Genomic DNA, 18,498 nt, shown 5'->3' with positions numbered 1-18,498 from the left:
GCAGCAGCCAATGCTCCTGCTGACTCTTCAGAACCGAGATGTTCCGGTCCTGACTTGAAATACTTGTATGACGCACGTGCTTCCCTGCGCATTGTCGAAGGGCTCCTCGTACATGTCTCCGATGCTCTCACTTCCCTTGCATTCGTGGTGCCTCAGAGTCACAGGGGGGTGATGCTAATGCAGGCCCATAACTCTCCATTGCGCAGGACATAGAAAAGCCAAAGCAACATACCAGGTACTCCAACAAGTAGCCTATTGGCCACACACGCAGGAAGATGTAGCAAACTACTTCAAAGAATGCTCGATTTGCCGTCAGGCCCAACTGTCAAACCTGCGTCACAGAGCTCCCTTCCCACGAAGGGGGATCTCCTACAATAAAAACAACATTTTTAATTTTAAAGAGAGAATTACTTTAATAAATCAACAACACTGGAGGAACACATTATAAAAAAATGAATTTAAAACAAAAAAGTTGTCCATCCGGCAGCGTTGACTCAGACCTGACGGTGTTGACATGGAGCTGTCGTTGGTGACCGAGGCCTAATTACAGCAAACAATTCCAACAATTTCACCACTCAAGTCAATATTGCATTGATTAATAACTTTTTACAACTGTTTGGTACTACAAATAACAATTTTTCAGGCACATTTTATCCTTTTGTAATTATTAACAACATTTGGTAAATCAATTAATGCTCTGATGCCCTGAATCCATGCATGCCCGGATATAGACTTGAAACATGTTGGTTTATTAATGATTTCATAAAGGATTTTAATAATTATCATTATCAGAATGCCCCTGAATCCTTTCAGACTATCAACCAAAACCATGGAGTTTCATCATAAACTGGACAGTCATCGATTTTTCATCACATCTATATGACTGATTACATTTTCGAATGAGAGTTGCGGAAGAGCATGACATGGTTTCTCCAATCATGTAGTAATGTTACACTAATATAGTATTAGTCATTTGGGGTCACATTCATGCTGGGATACATAGGCCTGTTTGTGGAAGAAATAAAGGAGAAATCTTGTATATTATAAAGAAATACGTTAAAATTATACATTACAACCATATTTGTGTTTGTGATCCTGAATAATATTCAAGGGCCCATTTAGGGATGATTTCGATTTTTTTTGTCAACACCATCAAACTAAGTGTCATCACCGTCAGACAGCAAAACACACTTTTTTTCCCAAGAAACAAATGAAATGTATGTGGGAGCCATCTTGTTTTCTTTTCGTTTGCTTGCTGCCCCTGGCTTCTTTTTAAAATGCATACATTTATGTCATGATTTTAAATAGTCAATATTTATAGCTAGATTCTTGAATCAACTGGGTTGATATTATGTACATACATGATATTATGTACATACATACATTATTATGTACATACATACATACATAATATCACCCAGTTGATTCAAGAATCAATCAAAATTCAAGTTTCTTGTATTTAGTAATCATTTAATTCATAAGCATTCGCTGCTATCCTGAAGCAGCATTATTGTATTATGTACTGGCCTAATGTACACTGGCCCAAATCTTCTGACATAACAGTGAATTATGTGGTCATAAGACATTACTAGGTGGTGCAATGATATTGTGGGCCACTGTAGTTTAAGTCATGCAGTCATACTCATACTACATATTCATGTAAGGAAGGTGTTATATTGGGCTATCTGGATTAACCTATTTTCTCGTGTGTATGTGACTGTTAGACTACGTAAATAACATTGCAAGATTTTTAAGTGACCGCACTTTTGGCTTGAACTTGGCTACTGTATACAGCTATATACGGTTTGGGGACTTTGCCTTTTTCCAGATTTGCCTGCAGTTGCTGTGGGAAGTGACGTCAGTCACGAATGACAGCTTTCACGGTGGAGGAAAGATTCGACAGAAGAGTGAAGCTAGTAGCTGCCTCCGACCAGGATTAAGTTTACCAGCAAAATCCGTCTCCATCCCTACGTTATTTGGCAACAATGACCCACAAAATAAGGAGAACATAAACTAAACGCTTCACACTATCGGAAGATATCGAAATTATAGGTCTTCGTTTCTTAGAAAGATAAATAAGGGATGGTGAAATTTGTAATGTCACAGAAGGAACTGGGATTCTGGGGGACGGGGTAATGTTAGTTTGCATTAACGGGATTTTAAACCAGTTAAGGAAGGTGAATCATATGCCGAGGTAACGTAAACAAACGGTCTAAATCTGAACATTTTGATTAGACGACGTTAATTTAAAGGTACCAGCGAAGCCACAGACGTAACGTTAGCAAATAGCGAAATGGAGCTGAGAGTGGGGAACCGATACAGACTGGGCAGAAAAATTGGAAGTGGATCTTTCGGGGACATCTATTTGGGTGAGTGAAATTTGTTATCTTCACACTGCTCGTGAATTCAGTGACTATGTCATGCCGTTGTTCGCAACTCTTTGCTACGAGCACCATTTTAAAAGCATTTCCGTTGTGACTTGTCCTTACCGTTGTCTTGCCAAATTAACTATTGTAAGCTTTCTTCTGAAATGACAAAACAAGGTTAACATAATAGGAGTTGAAATACCTTCAGCGATTTGGGGCATTGCAGGTGTGACAGTTTAACTGGTGTTCATTTTAACTGGTGAGGGTCCCAGATGTGCTGGAGGAGTGGTTTGAGAATCCTGTCTCGAGAGGGGTCCTCGGCCTTGTCCGCTAACTTGGAAAAACATTCCGATCACCCTGCTCATTGATCGAAGCCATGTAAATGAATATTAATTTTGACGTGGCTTGTACACTACTATTCCACACGGAGATGCCGGCGGCTGCGACCAGTAAACCACTTCACAACAAACGCTACAGAGCACACAATGACAGTGTAGGTGACTGTGTTGATGCCTGTCCAAAAAAACCCGCAACTGTCAATAAATCGTCCAAAAGTGCATGTTGTCGGCCTTATATCTTTGTCTTGAATGTCTGTACGTCACAAACAGCTCATGGGTGGAACAGTCTGAGGCATCTGTTAATGCCGAGCAGCTCAAGCGATTCTTACATTCTCTGACAGTAAAAAAGTGCAGCCTACACACAGAATTGTATCTGTTCTATCAAGTTGTGATTAATTGAATGATCCTGAGCTAACAGCATTGTGTTTTATGCTCAAGTCCGAGGGTTGATCACTATATGTGGCTGAGGATTAAAAAAAGAAGGATTAACTCACACTGAAATGGACTAAAATAAAATTAAACTGTCCTGTGGTTTTTTATTTTTTATTTTTTTTTTTTACTGTTTTTATATCTAGCCTGCCGCTATGTGTTTTATTTATTATCAAATGAGGCTACTTTTTTATTTTGTACATTTTCACAAACACAGGGAGGACTTAAGTAGGTCTGCATATATAGTTCTGTATTGCTACCGTATTTCTATTAATGGGAGGTTAGTTCTTTTATTTCATAAATGCACCAAAACATGGCATCATTGAAATGGACATGCAAAGTTCAAGTACCTTATACCGTAAGCATAAGTAGCCCCCTGCAGAGTTGCCACATCATGTGAAAATATAAATGAATGTTCATTTAGGCATTTTAATAATTTTGATAGGCTAAGTTAGACTTTCTAGGCTGTGTTACCGTCACAAATATGTTTTGCGGCTCCAGACAGATGATCTTGGCAAGGGACGGGGGCAAAAATGTCTCTTTTGATAGTAAAGGTTGCTGACACCTGCCCTAACTTCTGGCAAAAAGTCATCCTCTCCCTTCTGATATTCATCTTATAACCTTGAGCAGTGTGAGATACATGTCTGGACTTTGCTATGAACCATTATCTACAGTCGATTTCAGGTGTTTGTATCACAAGTTGATCTGGGTGTCTCACGCTCTGCCACAGCTGACCGACCTCACGCTGAGTTCGGGCTGGATATCAACATACTCTGCAGACTGTTTCACCAGCAGGTTGTATGACAGAGTACACAGTTTTGACATCGACTTGGCGCCAGCTTAATAGCGATGTATACGGCTGGAAACGATGACTTTAAGTAACCATTTGAACGAAGTGTGGAATGAAAGAAATAAGCGATGATAACAAGTGTCACAAGTTAACCTGGACGCTGCGCACTCAAAGCCGCAGCTAACAGCGCTCTCCACACTGCGTTTGAGCTGCTCGGCATGAACAGATTCCTCAGACTGTTCCACCCATGAGCTGTATGTGACGTACAGACATTCAAGACAAAGATATAAGGCCGACAACATGCACTTTTGGACGATTTATTGACAGTTGCGGGTTTTTTTGGACAGGCATCAACACAGTCACCTACACTGTCATTGTGTGCTCTGTAGCGTTTGTTGTGAAGTGGTTTACTGGTCGCAGCCGCCGGCATCTCCGTGTGGAATAGTAGTGTACAAGCCACGTCAAAATTAATATTCATTTACATGGCTTCGATCAATGAGCAGGGTGATCGGAATGTTTTTCCAAGTTAGCGGACAAGGCCGAGGATTCTCAAACCACTCCTCCAGCACATCTGGGACCCTCACCAGTTAAAATGAACACCAGTTAAATGGTCACACAGGCATTTTAGAAAATGCAGGTGTAAGACTGACATTATGTGACTCGAAAACATAGAAAGATGAAACTCACATTCTACTGTTGGCTGACATTAATCTTTATAAACACACAGTGGTTAGATTAGCAGCTAGGCAGAAAAAAGCTGTGTAAGTTAACTTAAACAAAGATTCAGCAAATTGTATTTGTTTGCAATGATTTAAGACACCTCAAGGACCCATTTCAGGGCTCTAGAGTGCGACCTAATAGGTCGCACATGCGACCTAATTTCAAAATGTGCGAGTTAATTTTCAAACAGGTCGCACCGGTGCGACTTGGAGAGGACCCCCCTTTCACTACCCTCCTCAGCCGTGACCGTGCGGACGTGTGGTTGATAATAAATATAATATATACCGTATTTGCACCAGCCAAAAATGCATAATAAAGAACGAAAAAAAAAACATGTATAGGCTAAGTCGCACTGGAGTATAAGTCGCATCAAATTTTTTGGGGAAATTTATTTGATAATATCCAACACCAAGGATAGACATTTCGGGCTCTATTTTCATGACCATCAGCGCACTGTTGGGGGCTTTAAACAACGTACATTTCTGCCGGGAAAAACGAACGATGCGCTTCCACAGAATAGTAATAACAGCATGCGCATGTCACGAAAGGCAATTTAAAATAAAAATAGAATAGAGAACAACAGGCTGAATAAGTGTAGCCTGCGTTATATGACGCATAAACAACGAACTGAGAACGTGCCTGGTAGGCTATGTTAACGTAACATATTACGGTAGAGTCATTCGACTAAATATAGCATATATAACATGCTACAACCAAACAATCAGTGTCACTCATAATCACTAAAGCCAACGAAATCTTCTTCCTCGGTGTCACTTCTGAACAACTCCGCCAACTCCAAAGGTAGACAATGCGCCGATTCCTCTTCTACCGGTAAGTCAGTCAATCAGTCCAAAGTGATGACTGATTTAAAACTTGTGATTTGTCTTGTGGATTATCTTACAATTGTTTCGTTTACTTTGTAATTTCAGCGCATTTTCAACACGTTTTTGTTCATGACTTTTGCCTCAAATAGAAAGAAATATTTTTTTTTTGTCCCGAAGCTGAACCCTTAATTCGGGCAACTACCGGGTATCTGCGTATGGTGTGTAAAGACGAAATTCCCTTGCGTGTGTTTTCGCATGATGTTTTAACAATGCAAAGCCATACTTTAATAAAATAACATAAATAAATAAAACTACGTTGTAGAATGTAGACCTATTTCAATAGTATTGCTGGACAAGTTTTTTTGCGAGGAAGTAGCCTATTAATCGCCTGTCCCAAATACTGTCAAATGTCAAGCTTGGGTCATTGTCAATCCTTACGTCATATCAAGGCAAAACTATGGTATAGAAATAAAAACTATCACCGGCATGATACGTTTTATTAATGTCACACAACAAAGAAAAATAAGGTGTGCTACCTAATTTATTTTTGTGCTACCAAATGAAAAGCTAGGTAGCACCAGTGCTACCTGGGAAAAAGTTAGTCTAGAGCCCTGCATTTGTAATTCCCAGCCCCCTTCTTCAAACAAATAGGGGGCAGTATTTCCCCCCTTCTCGATGTTAAGTTCAAACCCTTTTTGTTATTTAATATTTATATTGTATTTGTTTCTATGCAAATTAATTATTGCAAGCTGTTAAAATTGTAAAGAAATTAAAAATTACTACTGTGTATGTATTTATTTACCCATATATTCACCATTCCTCAGTTGCATTCTTTTGTTTGGAGCTATACATTGATGCAAAACTCTGAGAATAGCCTATTCTATTGGTGTTACAAAAACAGGTCTGTGGAAGCAGGCATACTAAACAACCCACTGCAACCTACATGTCATTAAAGCTGGCACAAAAGCCTTCCCAGCAGGTCGGAATGTGTCATTTCAGTTATTGTAAACACAAAAGCCATTCATGTTCAGGCATTTATTTCAAAGTTTACAAAATTAACAAAAATATCAGTGCAATAGTGAAACTAAAGTGCCACTCCTTTTAAATGAGAATGGAAGAGTTGCCTGTGTTAACGGTGCCTTTTTCTCAGTAAAGTCTACTTCTTTATGATGCCTGTGGAGATGTCCTGCAATCTTTGTTGTGTTGCCTGTGGATGCGTATGCTACACATGCATCGCATATCTTACAAACTGTGCTTTTCTTGTCGACAACATGAACTTTGTTGACATAACTCACCGGGAACGCAAAATATTTCCACACCGGTGATTTCAGAGAAGCAGGAGGGGGTTCGAGTTCAGTTGATGTGTCTTCTATATAAGCAGTTGCCATGGTGTCTTTTCATTGACTGCAGCTTCAGGTTAGAGGAGGTAACGTTAACTCGCTGTGGTACAACATGCTGTGTGTGTGTGTTTTTCTGTCTTGGCACGCCTGCCGAATGTGATACTGGGGGCGTAGCTAAATCCTCAATCTGGCATTTTGATCAATATCCGACTTACAATCAAGGTCGTGACACCTCTAATTATTTTCACTCAGATGATGTTAATACATACATCACAGTGTATGTATTAAGAATACATTTGATTCAGTGTCTCCCACATAATCAGATTTTAATTGTGGTGGTGGCTGTCTGGCAGTGGGGAGAGGGTGGCTGAGATGTTAGATGAAGCACATAAGAAATGCACATTAGAAATATACTGGCTCAGTATGCATCAAGCATTAACAACGCTTGATTGGTTTAGGTCAGTGCAAAAAATAGTGCAAACAACAGTATCAACGTCTGCCACAAAAGATTAACGTCAAGTTTAGGGGTCATAAAGTTCTTTCATTGCGTTCATTTACCAACTAAACAGCCCTTTTCAGCTGGTAAAAGTGCTCCACTGCTCCAGAGACTACTTGCACACTTTGCACGGCCTAGAGGAACACCTTATTTTACGGGTTTTTCTGAAAAAGTATTCTAATGCCAGTATTCTAATGCCTTTTCATAAGGGAAGGCCTCAGGATGAGGTCCATTTATAGAGATCCTCGAACAGGCAGCCAGGTGTTCTCCTTGGAGCTTGTTTCTTAGGTCTGTTTTCACATTGTAAAGAAAAACTGCACCAATAAAGAACACGCATAATTATTTGTACATTTAAAAGTGATGCCCATACCCTGTTTATCGTTGAAAAGTCAACCTCGCAGTTGTAACCAGGATAACTAAGTGCAACACTTGCAAGGAGGCTTAAGCGGGGATAGATGTTAGCCCACTCTTGCCAGCAGACTCATGATCTCCTCCTGGCTCTCGTTCTTTGAACAACATTTTGTTTACTATGGCTGCACAATTAATCACCAAATAATGGAAAGTACTGTATGACTAAGTGTAGGGCTGAACGATTTATCGTTTTCTGATCGAAATTGCGATTTCAGACAATGCAATCATGTGATCGCCAAAGCTGCGGTTTTTGCAGCGCTCCTGACTGACCCAGGATCTGTTGTGTCAACTATTTTACACATACATGCCGTCTCTCTACCATCCTGCCAAGCTCACCGATCAGAAGCGGCATGCTAACCAATCAGTATTAACGTGCTCCTTAACGTGTTCTGAAATGGCTCCAGCTGGACCAGAAGCGGAGTTAGGGGATTTAATCCCCAAGAAAAACAGCACGTTGGTCATTTGGGAGTATTTTGGGGTTGAGCCTGCAGACGTGCACCAGGTACTGTGCAAAACCTGTCGCGCTAAAGTTGCAAATCCAGCGGAAACACAACCAATTTATACCGGCACTTGAAAAATCACCACAGGCATTTGCATGACGAGTGCATAACGAAAAAGTCTGGTGAAAAGTCCGGTGAAAATGATACTCAGGCCCACTGTAGCAAACAGACTACAATTACAGCATCTTTTGCCAACTTGGGAACTTGGGGCAGGATCAAGAAATAAGACTCAATAGTGACACGACGGCCGTTACGGCCGTTAGGGTAACTGCAGCCATCAGCCGTGCATGCTTCTTGTTAATAAATACATTTGGAAGCAATTTTTAACTTTAGTTTTCATCCTTGCATTAGAGTAATAGCATTTAATGTTTTAATGTTACTGTACATTGTGAATATTGCACTGAAGCTTGATTTGAAGGAAATCGTGAATCAAATCGAAATCGCAATATCTGCTAGGAAAATCGCAATTAGATCTTTTCCTAAAATCTTTCAGCCCTAACTAAGTGCAATATCCAAAGTTGCAAGAACTGCCATTATTTTATAAAGGTAAGATGTGTCACAAAACGGTGTTTTGATGAAATGTTGTAGTGCTGCAGTGATGCTCTGGCCTGCTGAGCTTGTTCTCTAGATGTAAGAAAACATGTTTGGCAGTGACTGGGAGAAATGCTGCATCATCATGATTTTACTAGTTTTTCAATGACAATGAAAATTGTGATGTAAAATTCAATCATCCATAATAATCATGAATTATATCGCATTATATCACTTTTTTACGGTGGCCCTGAAGTGCAAATCACAACGGCAAATCAGAAAACACAACAGCAAATCAGAAACCACAACAACAAATCAACAAACACAACAGCAAATCAGAAAACACAACAGCAAATCAGAAAACACAACAACAAATCAAAAAACACAGCAGCAAATCAGAAAACACAACGGCAAATCAGAAAACACAACAACAAATCAGAAAAAACAATGGCAAATCAAAAAACACAATGGCAAATCAGAAAACACAACGGCAAATCAGAAAACACAACGGCAAATCAGAAAGCACAACAACATTAACCAAAACGGAAAAGGTAGGTACCCTCAGGCGACATGAATCGTCTACTTCTATGAGGAAAAGCCTCTGTCCTCCTGTCTGTCCTACCAACTCTTCGTCACATTTCTGCCCGAAAAACAGCGTCTGTCCCTGGCAAAAAACTTTAACTCACCAAGTGTTTGTCTCCCTCCCCGCGAGTGAAAGAGTCAGACAGTCTCCTGTTTACTGATGATAATTATGTAATTATGTAATTTAGAACGAAAACGTAACTTTGTCACTTTCCAGGATGTTTGGTGGGTCAGGATCTCAATCACAACACATTATAATGGCATCCATATGATTATAATCAGTCAGCTGGTACATGTTTAGATTAATAGGAGGACACCAGGAAACACCTTGAAAAAAACACATACGTCATCATCATGAAGTGTACCGTCACGGCTCCTTTGGAGCCGCAGCGCCGGCTTTCTGTGTGAATTATACTCTGGTTCGTCTTTTATGCCGGCGCTGCTTGGTTCTGTGTGAACAACCAACGGCGGAGAATTGGCGAACTACTGCTGCGGCGATAATGCGATTTGTGATTTCTCTGTGTGATTTCAGAGCTTCCCCGCTGGACACCCATTTCTCGCAACTTTTCTGAGATCTCATGATATGTCACTCCATTCATAAACATGTCATTAATTAGAGACATCTATGGCTCGAGTGAGGCCATTAGAATGTGGGACTCTAGTGGTCTACTGGGACTGTACACAGTCAATGGACTGGACCGTGGGACTTTTGGCGCTCTGACCGGTGTGTTGTTGCTCACCATGGATACCGAGCGACTATACATTGTGCATGCACAAAGCGTGGCCACACAGCAGAAATGTACCGTGGGAAATGGTATAACAGTATCAGAAAATGTAAATTAGATTATTATTTCGTTTTGGTTTCCCTGTTTATTATATTTTCCGTTTTGGGCTGAAAATAGGAAAACAAACACCAGTTTTCAATGTTTGGTGCATATAGAAAAACAGAAAAACAAATTATCGACTTGTTTTTTCGTTTTTTGTTTGCCAGATTAAATTGAATTGAATGATCAGATGATACACGGACCCATATCCATGTCCTGCATCAAAATATTCTTTAATAGCAGCGCATACGTCATCACTGGCGGAGCTCATGTTTTGAAAATATGTAAACCATGTCCTTCCTTCCGGTTCAAAGGATGGACCAGTCCAATCAGCGACAATTCATGTCGCCCGAGGGTACCTACCTTTTCCTTTTTGGTTAATGTCGTTGTGTTTTCTGTTTTGTCGTTGTGTTTTCTGTTTTGCCGTTGTGTTTTCTGATTTGCTGTTGTGTTTTCTGATTTGTTGTTGTGTTTTCTGATTTGCCGTTGTAATTTGCACTTCAGGGCCACTTAGGGGTGTGCGATATGACGATATTAGATCGTGAAGGATTAGAGTGTGTAGACGATCTGCCAAAGTGCAGAGATCGTAGGGATCGTCTAGGGCACAGTCTATAAATTGCAGTTCTATGCTGATGCACCGACGCACCAACCGTATTACGTCGTCAACCTGACCGACCAATCATAGCGAATTACGGGCAGTGACGCGCCTTCTTACCCGCCTCCTTGTTTATGTGTGTAGCGGTAGCCGCATGCAGAGCCATGGCTGAAAGCCAAACGGAGGAGTTGGTCACTTTTAAAAAAAAAACAAAAAAACAGCGTTTCACCATCTCTCATCTCTGCCAGCTAGCCCCTCCACCTGCCGCCTCTCTCGGGTGCGCACGCACGCACGCACACACACACACGGGCGCATGGATAGGTCGCGCTTGGCCGCTAATAAACCGTAAATGCGCTAATTGTACAGTGTTCAAATTACCGCGAACCCCCCATCCCCCGTCGGATAGTCCGACCACTGACGGACCCTTTTCAATAAGCTATTTAGTGTTTTGATATACTTAAATCCTGTTAAAATGACTGTGTTGAATAAAACAAACAGTAATGTCTTCATTGATATTTTACTTTCATGTTTATTGAAAGCTACCTTTTATGTTGCAAGAGTGCACTTAATCAGAGTGTTGTTGTTTACCTTTAAGTATGTTTATGTTGTTTGCACATGTTGGCAAAACTGCAACTATTTAAATTAAAATCTGTTCAGAAAGGTTCTTTGGCCTAAATTGTCTGTTTTTCTTTTTTTGATTTAAGATCGTGATAAAATCGAAATCGTGATTTTATTTTTAAAAAATCGTGATATGATATTTTTGCCATATCGCCCACCCCTAGGGCCACTGTACTTTTTCGTTTTTTATTATGGCATTAGTGTGCAGTGTGTTGTATACCATGGGTTAATGTGACTACAGTCAGCTTAAAGGACCTATTTGTATTTACCAGCCACCCAGTCCAACCAAATAGGGGGTAGTATTTCCCTCTGTCAAGGAATTTACTGGAAATTACAATTTCCAGCCACCTGCTTCAAACAAATAGGGGGTAGTATTTCCCCCTCTCTCAAAGTTTAATTCAAACCATTTTTGCCTTTTATCTTATATATTTAATTTGTTTCTATGCAAATTCATTTTTGCACATTGTTAAAGAGACCAAAATGATTTTACTACGCAGGATTTTTCCTGCATATTAATTTTGGAGGCAGCCGCCACCACCGATTTCCAGGCCACTTCCACTTAAAATGGTCAACGTCAGCAAAAACTAACATATTATAATCATTCCACATCTTCATCACAGTTTTTTAATATGCCATGACCGAAGTTGTCCATCGCGTCCTGACTATGTCCAAATCACAGAATGGAAGCGAAGGAAGAAAATAAACTTAAATTTTCCTCAAAGAAATATCCTCCAGCCTGAATGAACCCTCAGTGTCAGGTAAAGTCCTGATATTTGAAGAGGTGCAGTGGTGGACTGGCCATTTGGCACATCGGGGAAAGTCCAGGTGGGCTGCCGCATTGTTGAGCTGATCAGACGCTTTCGCTTACACCGGCCTGTCCTACCTTTTCACAGGCCCTAGCGCTTTATTGATCATTATCATTATATGCTGGCAGCTGTATATACCTCTTTCCCTGGTTGTACTTCACTATTACGGGTGGTTTTGAGTTGCAACCTATTCTTTATCTATTTATTTTTTTACCAGGTGAAATTACATGAAAATGGCAAAAAGTAAAGGAGTAGCTGAAAAGCTTTGAGAGAAAGGGAAGCAGACATTAGAGGCTCAGGTTTCCAAATACAAAAAAATCCACCAACATGATCCTCAAATCGCAAGAAGTGTTGATTTGGAGAAGCACATGAAGCGGTAAGATCGACATTTAATTAATTATAGGCTATAGCAGCTATGTTTTCAGTTAAAATACATATTGATGCGATACAAGTTTCCTCTTCAGTGCCTGATGAAATGTGTCCTGGAATACAGGTAGACTTTTCGAACTTTCCATTCCAAAACCCAACTTGATGTTCCGAATCACGTGTCATTCTAAGACCAGCAACCAACAAGTACTACGGTGCTGAAGCTCCTGGGCTATGCTATGTCCGTGTTCTGAATGTTTTTAGTAAAGCCCTCTGTACATGTAGGATTTGATTAGACAGATCTTTAATTTTAATATTACAGACAGGATTGATGATCAGATGATGTCAGTACTCATAATACATACATCACAGTGCCATCTGCCCTCTTTAAGGAAAAAAGGAAGGAACAGTTGTGTTCAAAACTAATTTTTTTCTATATTGTCATATAGCAGAAACATGACCTGCAGAGAAAAATGTGTTTATCAGGCAGCCACATGGTTTTCACAGGGCACAAGGTTTATAAAGTATAACTGAGATCTTTAGACTTTCTTGTCACTGTCATTTGATCCAATACTTGATACAGCAGGATCTTCAAGCTCTGCAGGCCTGGTCGTTTCTTCATGAGGGTAGGAGCCAGAGCTGCTCCTTGTTTTTTCCTGGAGCAAGAATTTCATAATTTACTGACTATACACAATATCACGTCACTGCTAAAGTGAGACGCGTGTAATAAACCTTGTATTGTCCTCAAAAATGTATATCAAAGTTACATAACAGTCTCATATCCGTAATGCCAAGTCGTTACAGTATAATGAATTGAATGACAATATTTGGTCTACTACTGAGTCCATACAATCGCAATTTACAGTCAGCTATAAACAGTGACTCACTATCGCCCCCTCAGGCCAAGAGGTATTATTACAAGAAGGGACAGCTTGAGAAGCTAGAGAGGCTACAGTGACTCACTATCACCCCCTGGCCAGGAGGACTTACATTTACATACATTTACATTTAGGGCATTTAGCAGACGCTTTTGTCCAAAGCGACTTACAATAAGTACATTTGTCACAAGAAAGAAACCACAACATATCACCGTCAATAAAGTAGAAAAGAAAAGATAGAAGCAATTTTCAAGCCCTCATCTGAGCAAAGTAGCTGCTATTTATCAAGGATAGGGATAGACCGATTATCGGCCGGGCCGATTATCGGCGCCGATATTCGCCATTTTGAAGCATATCGGCATCAGCCTTTTTTTTAATCCGACGGCCGATAAGATATCAATTTAAAACTGGGTTATTTTGGCTCTGATGCAGCTGCGCCTCTCTGTCTGCTGTCACTACTCTGTCTCCAGCATTGTCCCACCCACAGCACCATCTGATTGGTTACACGCTCTGGTTACACGCACAGGTAACAGCCAATCAGCAGTGAAAGCTGTGCATGCACAGTGCTCACGTGAGTTGTAGAGTTTCGCTTCAGTCTGCTGAGCGTGTAGAGCCAAGCGACCGGCGGGCTAACGTTACGCTAATGCTAATCAGCCTTCACCTCAACGTGCTTCCCTGCAATAAAACTGGACTGATCTGAGTTCATCAGGTTTTTACTCTCTCTCGCACACACGCACAGACTTCTACTATCACGGACTATTTCCATATCGATATTATCAGCAACCTTGTTTCGAGTGATTAACACGCACGTATGGAGGGACCGCGAGCGAGCAGAGCTGCCGCTTATGTTCATATAACGTTAATGGGCTCAGTAATGTTACTAGTAGTGGTTGAGTGTAGAGGACTGGGATGTTTATTACAATTTCGGGCGAGTCTGCTGCCTTAACTTACCTTCGAAACCAAGCCCCCAGGAACAGCGCCGGTTCCGTTCGGCAAAACTTTTTTCTCCTCTCCGCTCGCGGTCCCTCCAGACGTGCTTGTTAATCACTCGAAACAAGGTTGCTGATCATATCGATATGGAAATAGTCCGTGATAGTAACGTAGCCCGCCGGTAGCCCCACCGGTCCGCTTCCTCCTTCTGGCTCTGGACGCTCAGCAGACTGTAGTGAAACTGTACAACTCTACAGTAACTACTGACGTTACCGTGTGGCCCAATACGTTAGCGGCAGCTGTCTGTTCCTATGATAAACACTGATAATTAAAGTGAAGATGCTGCAGGCTATTTAGTGTTTTTAACGGTTTAATCACTTGAAACAAGGTTGCTGATAATATTGATAGGGAAATAGTCAGTGATCAAAGTAAGAAGTGTGTGTGTGTGTGTGTGTGTGTGTGTGTGAGTAAAATTCAGTTAGTTTTATTGCAGGGAAGCACGTTGAGGGGATGGCTAGAGAATTAAGAAAACTAAATAAAAGTTAATTAATAAAGAAGTGTGTGTGTGTGTGTGTGTGTGTGTGTGTGCCACATGAGAAGCTGCAGAAACTGACAGCAAAGCACCGTCTGTCTGAGAGAAAACTGTAGGGCAATAAACGCTGTTTAACTACCAAGTTATTTTACTCTACCTTTTTTTTGTGTTGATTGAGATCCCAAGCAGCAGAAAATGACATATTGTTAGATGAAGTGTGTCCTGAAGCTGTCTTTGACAGTTTCTTGTAGAGAGGAGCAGGATATTGCTGTTCAAGACTTAAGACATAATATAACTGCATCAAGGCCAATATTTTCCCTTTTACTGCAAATTAATATCGGCTCCAAATATCGGTTATCGGCCTCCTTGACTACTAATAATCGGTATCGGTATCGGCCCTGAAAAAACCATATCGGTCTATCTCTAATCAAGGATACATTAAAGCTGGAGTGTGTAAGGTATTTTAGGCGTCATTTGGTCAAAAATCAATAATAACCTTTCAGCATATAGTAATTCATAGTGTCATGACAGAACACTGGACTTCTGTGTCTCCTCTTGGCTCTGTATTCAGGCTTTAAAAAATCAATGTTGTGACGGCAGTGTTCAGCCAATCACAGTTCATTTTACAGAGCAAGCTGTTTTGGGCGTTCCTATTGGTTGCTCAACCAAAGTCGATGCACCTTCCATTGGTGGTGAAGGTGCAACGGCGGATGTCCCGGCAGGAAAAGCTGCTATCCCGACATTACCAACAAAATTGTACACAGCTAAGCAAGCCAAAAAAAGGAAGACCGATGTAGAGAAACGAGTCTAAAAGGGAGAGTGACAATAGACGGAATAAATCGCGTGTAAACATTGGACAAGCATATCCGAGGTGGAGAGAGCTTCGCGATAGCATCGGGCTAAAGTAAAGTAAGATTCTGACCTTGCTGTTCCTCCCCTGGACAGGTGAGCCTCCAATTTAAGTTTTACGTAGCTGATAATCTAAATGTGTGGTAGTAATTGGCTGTGTAGTTGAAATGACCGTGAATCTAATAAAGCAGGCGGTTTATGGTCACAATTGACGAGTAATGTTGTGAGTTGATTAGCTTTATGCTAACCGTAGCCAAAGGCTCACGACAGCTACAAGCAAGTCAAAGTCAAATTTATTGTCAATATATATACACGACATACAGAGGACGTGTGCCGTGTGAATATGGATGTGACATTTATTTTCAGGTTACGGTGAAAAGAAAGAAGTGTCTGAATACAGTGGTTGTCTCCGATAGTCCGTGCATGTGGGGGTAATTGTTTAATCTAGCGTTATACGTTGTTTTTTTATTCTTATATATCACGGGAAAGAGGTGTGAATGCTAAGTGTTGCTCTTGTCATTAGATTATGCTGTGTAAGTATCAGGTCAGTATGACAAATACCATAGCTGTTTTAGTGCCAGACATGTAGGCTATGTCATGCTGAGACGTTAGCAAGAAATAATTGTTGTCGGTCTCTATCACGAGAGAAAGGTAAACTACTCTCTTACCTGTAATTCGGCCATGGCAAGTATATGACAGAAAAGTTCTGACGTGAATATTTCAAGCGTCACAGTCGCGCACGTCCAGGCAAAAGACGGGGCTGAGCTACGGAGTCGAAACAGGGAGGGGAGGTGGGAGCGCAGTTGTTTCTATCCCAGTCTCGTGCATTTTTCACATATTCTACAAACTCCAGCTTTAAGTACAAAAGTGCTAAGATGTAAGTGCTAAGGGTAAGAACATACTTATTAGAAGAAGGTATTACAAGAAGAGACCTAGCTGCTTGGCAGTAGATATCTCTGCAATACAGTACATAGGCATCTTGGACATAATGCCAGCTGTGTTATTTCCTCACACTCTGTTGATAGGGTCAGTTGGTTTTTCTAAATGTTTTAAACTAAAATTATGTCAAGATCTTACAAAATGCACCTTTAATGCCCCAGTAAGGACATTCTTGCAGGACCTGATTTTCTTGGTCAGGGCAAAACTTCCTTGCGAGCATCTGGAGATGGCAGATGTTGACGGCATCATCTTGGGCAGCAGCTGATTGTGGGCCATGGACACTTGAGGCCCCAAAGATGTAAAGATCATGATGTGTTTTCAGGCCAGTTATGTAAGGCTGGATGGCCCATCTATTTAGGAAGAGTCAACACCTCCTTTTACTACAGTCATCGAGGACAAGGCCATAGAGCATAGGTCACTAACAGGCGGACCGCAGTGCGAGTCATGACCCAGACGCCGTCCTATACGGACCTGGACCTATAGTCAATAAATTATTTAAGTATTTTAAATTTTGACGGGGCGGCTTTTTTAGACTTTATGGTACTGGTTTAGCGGATGAGGAAATCCACTGACCAATTGAATGCGAGTTAAGCTATCCCACGTGATGCTACTCAGCCAATCAAATCTGTGCATTCCAGGCGATAAACATTGCGACTCTGAATACAGACAGATAAAAGAGGTGAGCAGACGAGTGAGCGATACAGGGAGAGAAGACAGAGAGACGAGTGAGCGATACAGGGAGAGAAGACATAAAGACGAGTGAGCGATACAGGGAGAGAAGACAGAGAGACGAGTGAGCCAGAGAAAACAAAGAAAAATAACCACACATGGCAAAAAGTGGACAGCGAAAACAGAGGTTTCAACTCAGAATGGACAGACTCATTCATCTCCACAATGAACATTTTTAAATGAGCACCTGCACATGTGTATGAGAATGGCCCTGACACCATTCCAGCCCAGATTTAAAATCCTAGCAGGACAAGCTAGAGCTCAATTCTCTCACTGAACAACAGAAAGTGGGGGAGTGGGATAGGAGAGGGAAAGAAAGAGAAACTGTAAAAAAGTTCAATTGTTGTGTTGAGATCAATCTGTTGTAAAATTGGTTGAGACTGTTAAGATGTGAAACATTAACAAAGAAAAAGTGAAACTCAAGCTGCTGCTACACTTATTCTTCAAAAATGAAGTATTTTATTTTAAGATGCACAATTTTTAAAAAGTTATTTTATTTATTTTCACTATTTTATTTTTAAATGCAGCCCTTCTTTTCCTTAAAGAGAGAAGAAAATAATAATATCTACAGTATTATATATCTGTATAATTAAATGTTAAGTGACAATAAATATTGTCAAAATGTTTTTGAATTGTTCTTTCTTTCTTTATTTGATTTGACAGTCAGTTGTTGATTACATGCAGAAATTGATACAACTACTAGGCTACTTCATTATATATCACACTAAATCATAACGCAAGTTAAACATTATGATGTTCCGGACCTTTGGTTGAGGAAATTTTCTCTAACTGGACCTATTTGAATTTTAGTTGAATACCCCTGCCATAGAGTATCTCTAGGAGTACACTGACAATTCATTTTTTGAATAGATGGGGAAAGTTCTACATTTTAAATTATAAATTATAAACATGGACATTTACCTTTTCCTGGAATCTGTCCCAATGCTCCTCCCTTTGCACATCTTGGACATCTCCTTGCCTTCTTCTATTCCTCTCATCTTCACGCTGTATATTGAAGGCTCCAAATGCCTCAGGATCATCAAGGTCCTGATGGAGGCTTGACAGGAATGATCCGGAGAGTGGGGTTTGTCCAGCCTTCTTGATA

At 40.6% G+C, this 18,498-nt stretch overlaps 1 protein-coding gene across 5 annotated transcripts in view; it reads left to right on the top strand.

Moving 5' to 3' along the window:
- Positions 1 to 1,870: 1,870 nt before the first annotated feature.
- The window catches only part of csnk1db (casein kinase 1, delta b), a 100,741-nt gene continuing 84,113 nt past the window's right edge, over positions 1,871 to 18,498 (top strand). For 3 of the 5 annotated variants that reach the window (XM_073489373.1, XM_073489374.1, XM_073489376.1), the window contains exon 1: positions 1,910 to 2,369. In XM_073489373.1, the coding sequence (XP_073345474.1) occupies positions 2,294 to 2,369 (76 nt within the window). In that variant the 5' untranslated portion in view covers positions 1,910 to 2,293. Of the gene's footprint in view, positions 2,370 to 18,498 lie in introns of all 5 variants that reach the window. The other 2 variants (XM_073489375.1, XM_073489372.1) reach the window with 2 other exon arrangements.

This window comes from Pagrus major, chromosome 20 (genome assembly GCF_040436345.1).
Source record: "Pagrus major chromosome 20, Pma_NU_1.0".
Lineage (NCBI taxonomy): Eukaryota > Metazoa > Chordata > Actinopteri > Spariformes > Sparidae > Pagrus > Pagrus major.
Note: the sequence above shows the minus strand (reverse complement) of the source record. Positions and strands in the feature narration are given on the sequence as shown.